The 17,310-nt window shown below is 41.3% G+C and overlaps 1 protein-coding gene across 6 annotated transcripts in view; it reads right to left on the bottom strand.

The window, feature by feature from the left end:
- LOC128266479 (zinc finger protein 704) overlaps window positions 1-17,310 on the bottom strand; it is a 117,582-nt gene that overhangs the window by 56,352 nt on the left and 43,920 nt on the right. For 5 of the 6 annotated variants that reach the window (XM_053003031.1, XM_053003039.1, XM_053003068.1 and 2 more), the window contains one exon: window positions 2,259-2,440. In XM_053003031.1, the coding sequence (XP_052858991.1) occupies window positions 2,259-2,440 (182 nt within the window). Of the gene's footprint in view, window positions 1-2,258; window positions 2,441-3,033; window positions 4,038-17,310 lie in introns of those variants that run through there. The other variant, XM_053003050.1, reaches the window with a different exon arrangement.

Below are 17,310 nucleotides of genomic sequence, written 5' to 3'. Positions count from 1 at the left end.
TCTCCCTCTCGCTCTCCAGATGGCATATCAAAACATAAAGAATATGGCGACGATAGACACTCACACACACACACACACACACATACACAAACGAATCGACGAGAGCTTTGTGCTTACAGCTTATTTGCGTATCTGTGAGTGTGGGGGGCAAAAAAATACTTCCGCGTTCGCGGGCGAGTTTCGAAACAATAACAAAAATATAACCAGAGGGCCACCAAGCAATGATAAACTAACTGAAATTGCGGCAAAACCCGGCAAAGCCGGCAATATTCAGTATCGTTTTCGGTTTCGGTTTCTGTTTCACACAGCTACAGGGTGTCCCCCCAAATGTGCCACATGCCACATCTCGCGCTCTCTTTTCACTGTAATTAATTAAATTAAACTGGCCCAGCGACTCGCGCTGAACTCAATTGAATTTTATTTGAATTTTATTACAACCATCGGACACAATGAAACAGAAACAGAATGGAGCGTTGTTGACTTTGTTCCTCTTTTGCCGGCTAGCGCAGCAACAGCAGCAGCTTGAAGTACAACAGCAGGAGCTACAATTGCAACAGAGCAACATTCAGAGGAGCAATAACAACGGCAACATAGACTGCAACAATTGCCACACTAGCAGCAACCATTGCAGGAGCAACAGCAACATCGGCTGCCCCGCCTGGCTTTAGTTTAAGTTTTTCCAGCTGTTTTTAGTTTCGACTTGGGATGGTAGCTGGTATTTGCGACGCAATTGAAGTGCCCCGCTGTCGCCCAACCCCCACTTTTCTGCCTTTTATACCACTTACACCCCCCCCCTCTCCACCCTTGGCTGGACATGACGCGCCATATTTTACCGCCTGCCTGGGCTTTTTGTTTTCAGTTTTCAGTTCCCTCTTTTCCTCTTTTTTGCTTTCTTTATTTTGATTATTATTGTTATTATTTTTATTATCAATTGAGAACGTGGCCGGCATTCGGCGCTGCCGCTGATGTTGCTGCTTTTTGCACACTTGACTAATAGTTTCGACTGCGGCGCGCGAGGCTTATCAATTGAAATTGAAATGGAATACGCAACCATCAGCGACGAGTGACAATCGCTCCAATTGCAAGTCGGAAATTTAATGCTCTGCACTCGTGGAGATATTTCTGGGGCTAAGTGATATGTTGAAATGCCAAGTTCCCTATTAGATACACCAGTTTTTTACTGATTTGGCATCCAAATTGATAAATTTCAAATACGTCATTATTTCCCATTTCCCATATATGATATATATTCATATTCTCATGGTAACAAATCAACAACTGAAACTCAGGGAAATAACATGAACTATCGTATTATTTGGTGTCCTAAATAAAAAGCCCCCATCTTATTAGGGCATTTACTTAGACAATGACACCAGGCGCGACTGTTTGCCTTCGTAATCAAATGTTAGTATTTCGTATTTTGTATTTTTTGTCGTCGCCGCCGTCTTAAGTTCGGCGTAGTCGTCGCGACGTCTGAGCGGGTGGTAATTGAAAATTTGAATTATTTTGCAATCAGCTGCCGTCCCTCCGAAGGGAGCGCTGTGGAGGCCAAACGGAAGGGGCGAGGTCGAGGGCGGCGGTGGCGGTGGCGGTAGTGGCGAGAACTCTTTATGTAAGTGCAGTTAAAGCGGCGTCTATGCTAAACAGTTGGGCGTGGCCCGTGGAGGGCGCAGCTGAACGACAAGACGGAGACACCATTTTATTATAGATATTATACATGGATTGGACGATGTCCGTGACTTGGTGGCCGGTTCCGCTAATTTGTCGCCACTTATAAATTATTGATATGGCCCAGTCTCCACAGACGCCAATCGTTGCATATTTATGCAAAAGCCAGCCAAAGTCGAAAACACAAAACGAACGAATAAAATGCGAATATAAAAACCGGGTACGACCGGCAAAAGTAGTGGGGGATATAATGGTTTGTTACCTACGTATAAGCCAAAACACGTAATCTTACATATAGATACCCAAAGTTCTGACTAGTCGATTTATTTGAGTACAATTTGCTAGATTTAATATATATTTTTTTGTAAATGATATCTTTTTCTACAAACTGAAGCTTATCTTGACATTATAAAGCACTTTGAAAATTTTTTCGTTTATTTTAATAGGCAAATGACTATTTCAAACATTACTTCAAAGCTCAAACTATGTTATAATCAAGAAGGTATGGGTCTAAAAATTATTAAGGCCAAAGTCCAAAATGCTCTATTAATTGTGCATCAATTATAAAGTGTCTTTTAAGGAGTACTCACTTGTGCTGCGCCGTGAGCTGCGATGGCACCTCAATACTGTGTGTGGTGGTTCTGCGGCGTTCGCCACTCATGTCGGCGAGTCTGGCAAAGTCTGTGTCGCGATCCTGATCTGCCAGGCGGGCGGAGCGTCGCGATTCGAGCAGACGCACTTCCTCCAGGCGCTTCTTCAGCTCAGTTGGTTCCTGCGGGCGAAAAAAAAACAAGACTTGGGTTAGTCAGACAGCCTGCTTATCGACGCTTAATTAAAGTGAACAACTTTATTGAGCATCCCATTAAAAATTAATGACCCAGTGTGGGCACTTTAAAGCGATTCCTAATTGAGCAAATGGCGACATAGAACACATTTTCCTGGGGGTATCTGCATCTAACTTTGTTGCATCCGTCACGCAAGTCGAATGCTTCTAAATAAAAGTATCTATTCCGCGGCAGGTTCCCTGGAAATTTGATTTGATAAAGGCAAAATAGTACTGTAAAAATTTCCGAGAAGTGAAATCCAATTAAATTTAAGTTCACAGGGGCAAAAAACAAAGTGGAATTAAAATGAGTGATTCAAGGTTAATTATAGACCACCGTAAAGCCCTCCTTATATATCCACATTAACCATTTTAAACTGCAAAAAAACAATAAAATAAAAAACTTTCGACGCGCGTGGGCGCTAATTGGGAAACCAAGTAAACTGCAATATCTATAGGATATTGTTTTGGTGCCGCTGGGGCAACCTTGAATGAGGTCACTTGGTAACAGTTGCGGTGTAGATATATCCTTATGCAATCACCTTTTCGCGTATTTTCAAGATCTCGCTCACCAATTGTTTGTGATGTTTTATGCCAAACATCTTCATTCAGTTATTTCTATATTGTATATTTATTTATAAACTTTTCTCTTTATTTCCTCAATTGCACTGCAACACAACGAACCGCAGCGAAATTGAATGAGACGAAAGGTAATTTTACTTTTGCGATTTATTACGGCCGATAAACTGGGCTTAACTCGATATTCCGATGTCGCTGTAACAGTTTGTATTTTATATCTTTGTTTCGCGCCTGGCAATTTGTTGAATGTGCGTTAATTGGGCACAAAAAGCCGGCCGGCAGCGTTGGCGGCTATAACGGTATTCGGGGGATAATACGTCAGCGGGCGCGTATCGGACGGATACGCCGCACGCACACTCACACTCTCTCACACGGCGCGTGTTTATTTTTAATTATTCAAATTTTCGCTTGATCTTCTTTGCTTTCTTGCCTTGCTTTCTGAATTTGGGCCACTAGGCCTCGTTCCTAATTTGTTTTTATACGCTTTTATACTCGGCAGTAACTTCACTCCCACACTTCACTTGCACTTTTCGATGGCTGCCTGGGCGCTTTTTTTCTTGCAAACGGGGGAAACTCTCAGCTTGCTATTTTTTTGCGATTTTCGGTCTTGCGAATTTCTTGTGGTTTTGTATCTTTGTATCTGCGGTCTGCTGGTGCGAAAGGTTCGCGCGCGATTTCGAGAATGATTCTGTGCGCTGAAATCGCCGCGGCCGCCGGGCTTCGTGTCTGTTCGTGGCCATTCGCCTCAGCTCGTGTCTCCTCGGCACTTGCACTCGGCTCGCTCTTTCACTCTCTCTCAAGCGCGACTGCGCTCTCTTTCGCGGCCATTTGGCATTGGCAATTTTCCGGTTTCTCACCGACGTTTGTTTTTGTTTCTCTGCTTTGTGCTGCCTTTTCGCATGCTTTGCCGTTTTGTTTATGTATCTTAATCTCTGCCGCACTGCGCCGCCGCGCTCTCTTTCACTCGAAACGGGGGAAAAGCACTCGCCCGCTCACTCATTCCGCACTGCTCTGCTCCCCCGCAAAAAAAGAGCGGATTTACGTAACTCAAAGATACAAGTGATATCGCCAGTATCTTTGAGCTTTTCCGCAGGTATCGCAAAAACTGGCTTTGTATAAAGAAGTCTTTCCGATCTCACTTTGATTTAAGAGCCATTAACTTTGACTTAAGAGAAATATCTACTGGCTTATGACGCCGTCCGCGATGACGAAAGCGCTTCGTTTTCCCCTCTATTTTTCCCGTGTTTTTCAATGTTTTCTGTTTACTGCTTTCTGTTTGTTGGCTTGCGCTTTTTGAGCTCACCTCCCTCTGGGATTTTTACACTTCGTCGGGGATTTTCTCTGGGTTTAGGACCTAATGCCATCATCTTTATGCCGTGTTTATGGCGGACATACTAAAACTTGATGAAGCACTTGCACATTTAGCTCATTTAAACCCTCCCCGCGGCTAGAAAAACTTCGAACTCGTCTAACTCAAAATACTATCCGGGATATATATATTTTTAAATTTTTGTGTAATTTTTTGAAAATTTTCCGATTGTACTTGTTGAGTTATAACTATTGAACTTACTATTATATGTTTAGATACCTTGCAAACATTAATCTGGTAGTTGGTTCAAATAGAATTATTTGTCAATCATTTTTCAATTACCGCCTTTTGTAATTGAGGGTTTAGTTATTAATTATTGAATAACTTATCGTTCAATCGTTTTCAGTTGATCAGAAAAGCATGAATAACTTCAAAATAAATATAATCGTTAATCGCATGTTAATACACTTGTTAAGGGTTCTTTTTTATTGTATATCTTGAAGTGAACCTTTTGCTTGCTAAATAATTATCTCCATTACATAAATTCGCCTAATACACTATGCTAATTCTTTTGAAAAAAGTACACAATTACGATACAAATTATTTGAAAATTAAGAAGTACTATTGTAGAGGGTGACTTAAAAATTGATTGTTTATTTAAGTCACCCTCTTTTTCAAACATATAATTTGAAGGAGGGAGAACTGTGAAACTCAGCTTGGCATTAGAAAAGCTTAGCTGTTTCTAAGGAATAGTTTTTCCTGTGGGTTGACCCCGATTCCCCGTATTGAGTAAGGTCTTTTCTTATCAGAGAAAAGCTGCTGCAAAAATTCCATGGAACAATATGTTTGCTCATCGGTCTGGCGGTCGGAGCCCTAGCAACAACAACAACAACAATAAGTCGTTCCCACAACCAGTTCTGGGTTATCGGGTCTTCTGCCATGCCATGCTCAAGTGAAAGTGGGAACTTGTTTGTCATTCGCTTCAAGACGGAGATTAAAACCAAGCGAGACCCCAATTTTAATTTTAAGCGAAACCGAAATATTTGTGTAGCGAGTGAAATGCGGTTCTGGATAGCCAAAGCCATAGAGTTCTTGATTATGCTGACCAGCAGCGCTGATAGTGCCGATGGGTGATAGCCAGTTATCTTTGACACCCTCTGGCCTTGCTAGCTCGCCTCAAAAACCCAAAAAAAAAAAAAAAAAAAAAAAAACAACAAAAATAACAACAAATTTGTCAGCCTGGGAATACCGCTCGGAGTTTAACGATTACGCTTGCCATTCCACCGCAGACAGAGTCATATGTGGTGCACTGATAAGGTGTCCAGATAAGGATGACCAGACCGCAGGGGCGGGACACAATGGGGTGGATAACAAATTACACTGGGTAAACAAAAATTAAGAGATACAGTATCTGTAAGATACGACTTGTATCCGCCAGCGCGCCTGTGCCGAAATTTGTCACTCCCCTTCCGACCAGCCACATTATGTTTATCAGGAAAACGTGTTCAACTTCCCCTGCGATCCTCGCCTTTATTTTTGATCACTTTGAAATGCGTGAACGCGTGCCGGAAACCTGAGACGCATGCGAATTTCACAGATAGTCGTAAATATTCTCCGTTTGCCTTCGGTGGCGAAATGAGTCGAAATGAGCTCAAGTTTTGGCAATCCGATCGAACCGTGATTTGGAATTCGAATTGGGGTCTCTCGTCTGGTAGCCAAAAATGTGTCGGAAGTGGGGCTTATTATGGGGTATCGATTGCGGGAATAAATATTTTCATAGCGAAGGAGTGCAAAAAATATTTGCAAAAAAAGAATTACTTATATTAAAAAAAAAACTGAATCAATGTGCGGAAATTGAGCTAATTGAGGTATATTGAAAGAAAGTAGAAATAGAGCTTTTTGTATTATAAATCTACACGTTGAGTATTTGTTATTCTTATTTCATATTTAACACAATACAAACAGAATATGATAAACCATTTAAAAAAAAGAATACGTTGGTCGCTTGGGTAATTTCTATACATCAAAAGCGAATAAAGAGAAAAATAATATAGTAGACACAATAAAAATTTGATAACATATAATTGTTCAAATTAAAACAGAAATCTGGTCTAAATTTTGATTTTTTTTGGCCATATGAATTTCTAAACCCATTCAAAGCAAGGACAATTAGATAGAAAGACAATATCTCAAACGACTGAGACCCCCGATAAATTTATGGCTTCCAATAGAAGCACCCCTGCTGCAAAGCCGACTCCTGCCCATAACTTTGATCACTCATTGCCCCGATGATCATGCACCCCTGTCTGCCAAAGTGCCAAAGTGCACCCCCCGGGCAGTGACCACCCCCCGCCAGCTGGCTACCGCCATTGACAGCCAGTTAAACCCAATTAAAGGCTATCTGTATCTGTAAAGGCGAGTATCTGCGACTGGGCAGCAAATTGCAGTATCCATGACAGGCGCACTCCGGAGTTTGTTTTCCGCTTGCCTCATTTGTTTGACTAGCCCATGTTGGCCCAGAAGGTTGCTGCAGCTAATTGCCCATTACCTTGGGCCGAGGCAATTTTTATGTGAGCTAACTGCAGCAACTCAAAGACTTTCAAATGCCAGTCGACCGATGTCTGTTGCCGGCTGCCGCCAATGACGAAGTCGTCTTGTGCAATTATCTACGCTGCACTGGAAAGTATTTTAATGTTTATGACTTTCTTTTTTGACAACCTGGCTCATTAGCCAAAAAATTAAATTTTGGCTTTTCCAATGGATACTTGAGGTTCAATTGAGATTTTAATTTGAAATGGTTTTTTTTTTAGTTGTTTAACTTATTTAACATTCTAAGTGTTTTTCTGTCAGTGTGATCCCTGTCCCCGGCTGCTGCAATTTTCGCAAGAACACGCGAAAGTTGCCCACGTGCCAAACTGACTTGAGCAGTGCAATTTGGGTTAATTGTCTGTGGATTAGGCAGCCTCCATTGTTGCATTGGTGCACAAAATGCCGCTTAACGCTCAACGCCTGGCATTTTTGACACTCGCCGCCAATATGGGGAAATATGGGCTGCAACACTCGTTTGTGTATATCGGGTGTATATGGCCTAACATATAACCACCGATCATCGACCGACCGGCTGGCTGAGTCAGCTGTGGAGCGCTGAACGATAATAAATTCTCCCATTGTCATTTGACGCGTTTCGAAAACGGAACATTCGCCTTCCGTCTGGCGTTGTTTTATTTTATTTATTTACCTTTGGAAAGGCTAAGCACAGACATGGCGGTATCAGAATTTACGTAACTCGCCATGTCCCCCGATCATGCAACTTCGGCCTGCAATTGCGCTTCAACTTGAAATAAATGGGCAAATGGAATTGGAAATTGGAAATCGGAATGGAAAGAGCAGCCGGGCAGGAATTGTAATTGAATGACAAATTTTCTTTGGATCACACATTGCATCGCAACATGTGGGTGACTCAATGTCGATGTGTTATTCATATACATATTGGCTGCCGGAAGCGTTTTCGTTCACAAGGGCGTGGCCAAAACGCCCCAATTTCCCCGTCCCGCCTTCGCCAACCTCATTTGACTCATTTAGCAAGTCAGGGCAAATGGAATTGAATATTGTTCGCATTTTTGTGTTCGCTGTGTCTAAATTGAAAGCCACTTAACCCATTTCGAGCATAATGCGAAACAGTCTGAGCTGTCCAATGGAGACTCGGTTGGTTATGCTTTATTAGATCGCAGATGCGACTGAAGTTTGAATCGACAAACAACAACAACCGCAGCCAGAAAAGTCATTAAAGAAACTGTGTGGGTCATTATATAATACTGATTAACGAATTTTGACCCAAACATGCGAATATTTCCAATTCGCTTCGCTTTCGCAATTGCTGTTCGTCTGGTCAGGTTTAAAACATGATGCAAGTTGCAGATACACCTTAAAAAACCATAACTTAAAACTCATTTATCACTGATATTTTTCGTAAATTTTAAAAGAGGTTTTATAATCAACCGATTAGTAAAACAAATTTACTCAGGAATAGTGAAAGATTTGCTGACAGAATAGAGATAAATGTGGCACTCCAAAATAACAATAAAATTATATTTTATTTTATAGAAATGAGGCTTAGAATATGTTTCGAAATAAATAATGACTTTCTTGGTCGAAATTTGGGACTCGTTTATTAAAACCCCTAGCTTTTTCCAGTATGCCAAACATTGATCACCTATCGTTAATCTGAGATCTCAGATCGGTAGGTGGTAGTTGGGCCACCCGCTGATTGGGGCTTAGTTCAAGTTGAAAACTGTGTACATTATGCAAACAGGGGGCGCGGAAATTGACACATGACCGAGATCTGTACGTGAGCAGAAATAAGAGCTCAATTAGGCTATTGCTGCATAATTCGTTTTCCAAGCCAGCAGACGACTTTCCCAAAAGCAAAATGAAAATGTTGCCAGCGGAAAAAGGCACTTGAAACTCCGATCTAAGAGTTTCCAAGTAGCACGTACGTAACATGGCTAACGGTTAATTTCGCTGGCAATTGTGATTTTAGTTTTCAGTTTTCTTTTTTTGTTGGCCAGACAGCTGAAAATCAAAATAAAAAACATAAACATAACTGTAATTGCGGCGTAATTGCAGCGGGTAGAAGCGGAAAACGAAAGTGCAGCGAATAGAAAAACAGACGGGGGAAATCGGAGGAATATTTGTATAATTGTGACCCAAAACAATTTTAAATGCCTCACAATTTCAATCAAAGCGAATCGAATTTGTTTTACCAGTTTAGAAAGCCCCCCTTTTTTTTCCCCCATTTTCAAAGGGGTGGCTGAGATTGGTGGTGCAACAATGAAATTGAATTTGATTTCTTGATCGCCGCCGAGCACTCCACGAAATCTGACCAAAACCAATGAGACTTTGTAGTCTCCGGGCCACAAGCAACCAGCAAAAAGCTACAAGCAACTGGCAACTGGCGAGTGAAAGTAAAAAACCGAAAAAGTGAAACAAACACCATGGCAGCAGCGTCTCGGCTTTCATGGGTATTATGAAACGCAAGTCGGTCGAGCATTTGGGAGTTGAAAATTAGAGGAGAAAAAGGAGGTGGAGGTGGATGTGGAGGGGTGCTGCTCCGCCAGGTGAGCAGACAAGCTGGCAAGTCATCGAAGTAAGTTGCGCAGGTGCGAGAAACTTTCAGCGAGAAACGCCAGCGGCATTGGCTCCACCATCAACCATCAACCATCAAAATCGAATTGAAATTCAAATTCAAATTCCACTCGTGTTGAGTCAATGGCGTTGTTCGCACATTTTGGCCAGGAGAGCGTGTCTGGGGGCCATAGACGCATTCGCATTAACGGTTAATTGCCAAAGTGGTCGCAAGATGGTAAAGTACTCGATTGCAACTCGAGGCTAGGCGATTGAGTTGTCAAGACCTCGAATCCATAATACATTCGATGACAGTCGATTCTCACTAAAGATGCAACAAAAAGATGAAAATACTCACCATAAATATTTTAGTAAAAAAAAAATAATTGAAAAATAAATAAGTTTGAAATATATTGACCTTACTGAGAGATGATTGAATTCAATAGAGATTTTGTATTAAATAATATATACATATGTTGAAATTCAAAAAATGATAAAAAAGTAAACTTGGAATATTTATTACGAGCTTATAAATACAAAAACAGTTTTCGCAGTTGTTTGTATGAATCACCTTTCATTTTATGCCTTTATAACTATCGAAAATTATATATATGTATATATATTTTTATTTGGTTTTCAGAAACATTTGTTGACATGTAAAAAATGATAAGTAAGTAAACTATACTTATTTATTATTATTTATTTATTTAATACGAGCTTATAAATACAAAAACCCTTTTTGAAGTTGTTTGCATATGCATAAATCACCTTTTATTTTAAGCCTAACAAACTATCAAAAGTCGGCCTTAATTTCGCTGAAATTGTAATCATATATCGAAGTTTCTGCCATTCCTAGTTCCCACTAATGGCTTGCTTTCAAAAGTCTTAAAGATAAATCCATTTCAAGTGCCAGATTGATGTTCGTCAGTTGTTGGGCGGTTGTCGAATCGAATGTGGTAGCTGGAAATGTTGGAAACGCTGGGGGCATGCCACTGCCGATTGCTACTGTGTTGTTGCCCCGCCGCACAATTACCGTTATGTGTGCGACTGTCTGTGTGTCTCCACCGCCGCTATAGTCGACTCTAGCCGGCTACCTGCTGATTTCAAAACATTAACTTAATTTTTTCCCATTTTTCCTCCACCATCGCTGGCACTGTGGAATTAATTATGCGTTTGCGCTCAATTTGTAGCCCAGGTAATTTGCCGTCGCGGGGGTGAGGGCTGTAATATGGGTACACCAGTGGGCGTGGCCAGACGAAGTTGTGGCAGGTGAAAGATTTGCGGGTGGCTCCCCATTCGCGTTGGTTTGGTTTTTTTGGCCACGGCTCCATGAAGTTTCACAATGGCTTGAAATCGCGCCTCGGGCTCTTTGGCAACATCACTTAGGCACGGTCTTGGATTTTGGGCTGATAGCAGGTGGCAAAAAGTGGGAGATTTTAATTAACCGATTGGCGGGTCGAACTCAAATCGATGGCCAGCATAAGGCGACCCCAGCTTGTTGCACTTGCGGCTGACTAATGGCAGAATGCATTTGGGTAATTAATTTACCAGTTGGGCGTTGGTGAAAGTGCAGTGAGAAAAAGATCGAGCTACTTGAGTACAGAATGTGGGCAAGGGCTGGGAAAGTACCTATGACCTCAATGCAACGCATTGCGAGTACACTGGGCCTATGAGTAACTTTGCTCCCCTTTTTAAATCAATCCAACCACTTCGCAATAAATAAGCCTGTTCTTGATTTTTCAATTTCCCCTTTATGGCTGCTTTTTACTACTCGTTTGCATATGTTAATGCCAAGGTGGCAAAGTATCTATTAGATGCCGTTAACTGTAACTGCAGTCTATTTTATTCGCTGCCAACACGCAGATCAGTCAGATTTTCTTTTTTTTTTCGAAAAAAAGGCACAATTACGCGGCAGGAAACGGCGAATTAGAAGTGGCGATGCTTTCGGGATTCAGTTGTATTATCCTGCGGCAGCGATTAGCCATAATTTGTTTTTCTTTTTGACGTGTGGAGAGCACGCTATTACTTGTGTTTATTTGTTTGCCGGCTTGTATTTTAGTTGGCTTCATTGGAATGGAGCCGTAAAACTTAATGATTTCCAAATTGGCCATTTGATAAGCCACAAAATACACAGGGACATGACAAATGCTGAGCTCGCAGACGTGTCATTATCGTGTATTTGCCTAGCTACAGATACGAGTTAGCCGCAGCAATGGAGTTATGAGCCTCGATCTGGGCCAACTCGTGGGGCTGTGCAATTATGCTCAGACTCGGGCTCGGCGAGAACGAGAACGAGAACTATGCCAAGGCGGTCCGAAGAGCTTTTGGCCATTCGCTACCTCTACCACTCATATGGATAAACGGAAAAGTCAACCCGCCAGCGTTATTATGTGGCTTCACTTTTGACATTTCGCCTGCATCCGCTATCTCCGGCTGGGCAATTGCATCTCTGGCCAGAACAATGGGAACAATGAGGCTCGGGACTGAATTAGCATTAGCATTAACCCGGAAACTTACGCAGCTGCGCGGGATCTGAGTCATGGAGCATGCGGCATACGGCATACGGCATGGGGCATGTTGCACGTTGCACGTTGCACGATGCTCGTTTCGCAGGTGTGGCCTGTCCCAGTTGGCTGCCGGCGGAGTTGCAAATTAACTTGTTTGCCATGCGATTAGATGCCGCAAATTTATGGTTTATATGATTTTGGCCAACCAAGCGGCAAGTGGGTCATCGTCAGCCACACAAATGTACTATACATACATGTGTATATGCTGAGAAGATTTTCCCGGCATTCTTTTCTGTGCGTCTCGGTGACCCACTTGCCAAACGGAAAGTGAAAACATGGCTATGGCTATTGCTACGGCTACGGCTACGGCTATGGCCTTAATTGATATTTGGGCCGTTCGCCGCTGCTGTGGTGCAGAAACTTATAAAATTCGCAAACTACGAAGCCACAATGCAAAAGTTTGCCTTTTTGGAATGGGCATGAGAATTTGGCATGCCAAACGAGTTGGAAAGTGCGAATTTTTGCACGTCTCGGTATTAGCATAAAACGCAAAACCAAATGCAAAATGTAGTATAAAAAAGCGCAAAAGCCAAAACCAAAAACTACAAAAGACCTAAGAGACTAACGTTTGAGTCGTTTTATACGCTAAATGTGCCAAAGATATAAAGCCAAACTATATATACACATTTAAACAGCTTCATTAATGTTGCAGCTGGGGAACATTTAAATTGCATAATTTTTCGTTTGGCACAAAGTTTGGTTTCAGCTTTTGATAGTTTGCTTGATTTATAATATATGGAAAAGCAAATAAATTATAGCTGAAACGAAAAAGTTTAGGAGTGTTATGAGAAAATATAGTTGATAAACATAAATTAAACCGGAAAACAGTAGTACTTTATTCGCATTTATTGTTATTTTGTTTAAACAAAAAATTTAAAACAAAAAATCATTATTTGGACAAAAAGATCTACATAGCTTTATTGGTTGAGTTCACAACCAACAAAACCATTTGAAAATCTCACACACTTAAGTATCTTAAGAGTTAACTGCTATCCTTCCCCAGATAAATGTTTTAAAAACTGCTTGCATAACTTGATTGAAAATATCTCTAGGCCAGGAAATCGTAATCAAGTTTTTGCATCAGTAAATAAACAAACTGATCTGCGGAGCGGCAAAACAGCTCTGTTCCTAAGCCGCCCGCTTCCTCCCCATTATTTGTATGTATATCTCAACTGAAGCTCGGACTTCACACTAGTTTAACACTTTCAAGTGGCTGAGCGGCCAAGGCAAACAAAGTGAAACAAAACAAAGTAAAGTTTAGTAAAGTAAAGCAAAGTAAAATAAAAGTATCTCATGGATGCGGCGTAGCTGCGCCTGTGCAGCCAGCGAGCGGCAAACAGCTGCTGATGAGCTACGCAAACAATGATTGGCATTTGTTGTTATCTCTCTTGCCTTGTCGAAGTATTTGCACTCTTTGAAAATTGCCAAGATGCGAGCGATGGGGCGGCTTTGGAAACTTTTCAAATTGTTGCCCATTTGCCATGATATGCCGAGAAGCATGCGGTATGGGGCATGCGGTATGGGGCATGCGGCATGGGGCACTGGCACTGGCACTGGCACTGGCACTGGCACTGGCACTGGCACTGGCACTGGCACTTGTTGGAAATAACTTAAAGCCGGCTCGTGGAAACTAAAGTTTAATTAAGGAATCTCCCCTCTCCGCGTCGCATTAAAACTCTAACCGAGCAGTGAGTCTTGTGAACTCGCCAGCAGTTGCCCAACAATATAATTGAAAGCTGATTCCTAACGCAATCAAACGGCAGTCTAACGAACCCACAAACTATAGACTATAGACAATAAGGAAGTACTCGGATTTCATTCACTAGCCAGCTAGCTGGATAAGCGAACTTACTAAGCATCCATGGCTTTACCTAATCAGCACATTGCAATATACGAGCCGGCAACGATGGAGAGCAGAAAAAAGTGGGTTAAAACGCTGTTTAACTGTTCAATAAACCGTGGCAACAAATGCTGCATTTAAATTGCCACAGCAGGAATCCCGGCGATTGTAAGTGTGCCCCATAGATTTGTGTTTTTTTTTTTTAGTTTGCCCAACCAACAGCTGTTGCCGGCTGTTGCTGTTGTTGTTGTTTTTGCTTATGATGCCGGTAAAGGTAAACACCTGTAAGCCACAAATCGCGACTCGGCCCCACAAACTGGCAACAACTGCCGCCATAAAGCAGTTGGATTGTTTAAGTTGTTGCATAAAAGCCAAGTTGCTCCCACTTTCAGCCAAGAAGTGGGAGAAGAAATCGCCGGCTTTTGTTGCCGTGCGAAAAAAGTGAAAGTAATGCAACAAAGTTACGGCAACGGCAACCACAATGGCCGGGCCAAAACGGTAGCCAATAAGCCATAAACAACAACTCCGACTGGCAAACAAGAGAAGTTGGTGAAAACTTCAGATTCCACAGGTGAATGAATCTTAATGCAGGCAGGGCGAAAAGTTTTCATCCGAGAATACGACTGCATACCCGCAGATAAAGACAGACAAAACAAACAAAAATAGTTGAGTTGTCAAAACTAACGAGCAGCACTAAACGATCAGAAATCACCAGAGGAGCAGGCAAGCAAAAAGGCGAAGGCTGCGTTTGCATTTCGAATGCGGAAATATTTGCCTTCGGTGCGGATAAATACAGGCAAACACGGCGAGTGTCTAGTGTGTGTTGTGTGTGTGGGCTCTTGTGGTCAAAACGGAGGTGGATTTGCGGCTGTTTATTTGCTCAAACTGTTAGCGCTAGCTCAAACATGTATCGGCCCGGCCTTCCGCTGTTTATCTTGTAGATACGCCTTGACAATTGAGCAAAATACAGATATAAATAACTGGCAAGTGGAGCGAGACTTTGGCAGAGATATTCGACATTGATCAAAAGAAAAGAAATGGACATCATTCTGTGCTATCGCAGAAACAGAAACCTATAATTAACAATATATTTCAAGTGCACTTATTTAAAGAAGAATTTATAACATAATTGTATTAAGGTATTATCATAAATTTCATAATCAATATTAAAGATAAATTTTTTAATATATAGAGATTTATAAAAATATATTGTTAGAAACCTTTTATCAAATTTATCATCGATATTAGTTTGGAATAAAAAAAAATGAAGTATTGAATACATTTATTTTTGGCACACAATATTTTCAAATTTTAACCAAATCAACATTATCAAATATTAATATATTATGTATATTTATATTTTATTTAATTTTCATTGAACTGCATTTTACTCCTCAAATCCCAACGCTGCCGCAGATGCTTCTAGCCAGAAAAATTGTTGTTTGGGAACAACCTGAACTTGTACCATTGACCTTTGACCCAGGCAAGAATATTTAACCAAACACTTGACTCACATAGACACACAGAGGTATCTGCGGCCATGTTTCGACCGCTCAACACCTTTTCCCCGGAATTCTCAAACATTCTGACCGCAGTCAATGATTACGCTCCTTCTTTTGCGCCTTTGCCACAATGCCGACCACTCGTATTTACTGGGCTTTATCTTTGTCTCCGTCGGGGCATAATATTTAACACAGGTTCAGGTGCTCCGAGCGGCCTAATTAGAGAGCCTCTCACAGGCAGATAGCCACTTAATTTTGAGACAACTGCAAGTAATTAAAGGCGAATACTCGAGACCGAACCACATCGAGGCTGTTAATTTATTCAAACTCGTTGGAAGCCGCCGAAATAAAATGGGGAAAGATACCTAAAAATAGTCACGTGGTAGAATGCACCCAAGAGAGTTTCCCTTGCGGAGTTGCGAGTGCGTTGGTTTTCCGCAGCAGGTTTTCCCCCGTACCCATATAGACGCGTATATGCGTGGAAATGTTAATGGGGTCATTTGCCCGGCGGCACATCGAAGAAAGGCTGCTCCGAAGGCCTCAAGTGCATTTATTTAAATTTCACGCTTTGGTCCCGACATCGTGTGTGGAGTCAAGCCATATCTATCCGTAATGCCTTTGTTTATGGAAATTTGAAAATAGGTGTGCTCTTTACCTTTGGGGAAATATGAAATTAATTTGGGAATAAAGCTGGACCATAAGAGGTATTTAATGGGCAGAAAGAAATATTGTATTTTGAATATAGGCTTGGGATAAATGGTTTGTTCCAAAACGAAAACCAATTTAAAACATGTTGAAAAAAATAAAATAATAAACAATTGCTATTAAAAGATTTAAAACATCGTAAAATTAAAAAAAAAAATAAATACCATAAATCTTCAACTAAAAATCGGATTAAGTACGATTTTTACATGACAACTATTGTTTAACTTAACATTTTAGTAATTTATAATTTTTTATGCAGGTAAAGTAATACAATTGCTTTTAAAAAATTTCTTATTATTATCTAACATGGTAAAAAATGAATAAAACAACTAAAATTTGCCACTTGTACAAATAATGATTAATTTTAAATTTCAGCATTCTTAAATTATTTATGTCGGGTAGGAAACGACTCAAATAATAGTTACAATAAAAACGTTTTTGCTGTCAGCGACATTGGTTTTGCAATCGTGTAATTGCATCATTTGCACCTGCATATCTGGTCGGCAGAAAGTTTTGCTCAATTGGCAGTGCGCTGGCTGGCCAACAGCAGTTAGCAAAGTTAGCAACTGAGGCGCTTATCAGGCGGTTCGAGTGTTTCGTAATATTTTTGGCCCGGCCTTATCAGTCAGTGCCGAGTTCCACCAGGCAGTGCAGGCCAACAACAAGCCAACAAAGGCCAAAACAGGCCCAACTTCCGCTGGCAGAGTCGTTATCGGGCCTCACGTGCTTGTTGCATTGAACACAGTCAACACCCAACACTCAACAGTCAACACACAGTGTGCTTTTTGGCCCGATTAGCCAGCGAGCTATCGCTATCTTTTATGCCATTTAGCGCAACGCATTCAGTTGCGTTCCCTTTTCTTGGCCTTAACTCTTTTGTGGCAGTGGCTTTGTTTGGCCGGTTTGTGATGCAGTCAATGCTGCTTTTGCTGCTATCACTATCAACGCACACGTGTCATTCGCAAATCGCGACTTTGGCACGTCCCACATTTAGCCAACCCTCCGATCTTGGAGCCTGACATTAATCTCAGTTTTTGCATTTTTCGCACAGCTGCGTGCACTTGAAACGGCAAATCGCTGGCAATCTTTTTATACTTTTCGCTATTTTTTTGCGCAGAATCTCAGACAATTGTTCGTGTCTTTTGTGCTTTATTTCTAATTAGCTCATTATAAGCGACTTAATTGCTCATTGT

Source organism: Drosophila gunungcola, chromosome 3R, assembly GCF_025200985.1.
Source record: "Drosophila gunungcola strain Sukarami chromosome 3R, Dgunungcola_SK_2, whole genome shotgun sequence".
NCBI lineage: Eukaryota > Metazoa > Arthropoda > Insecta > Diptera > Drosophilidae > Drosophila > Drosophila gunungcola.
Note: the sequence above shows the minus strand (reverse complement) of the source record. Positions and strands in the feature narration are given on the sequence as shown.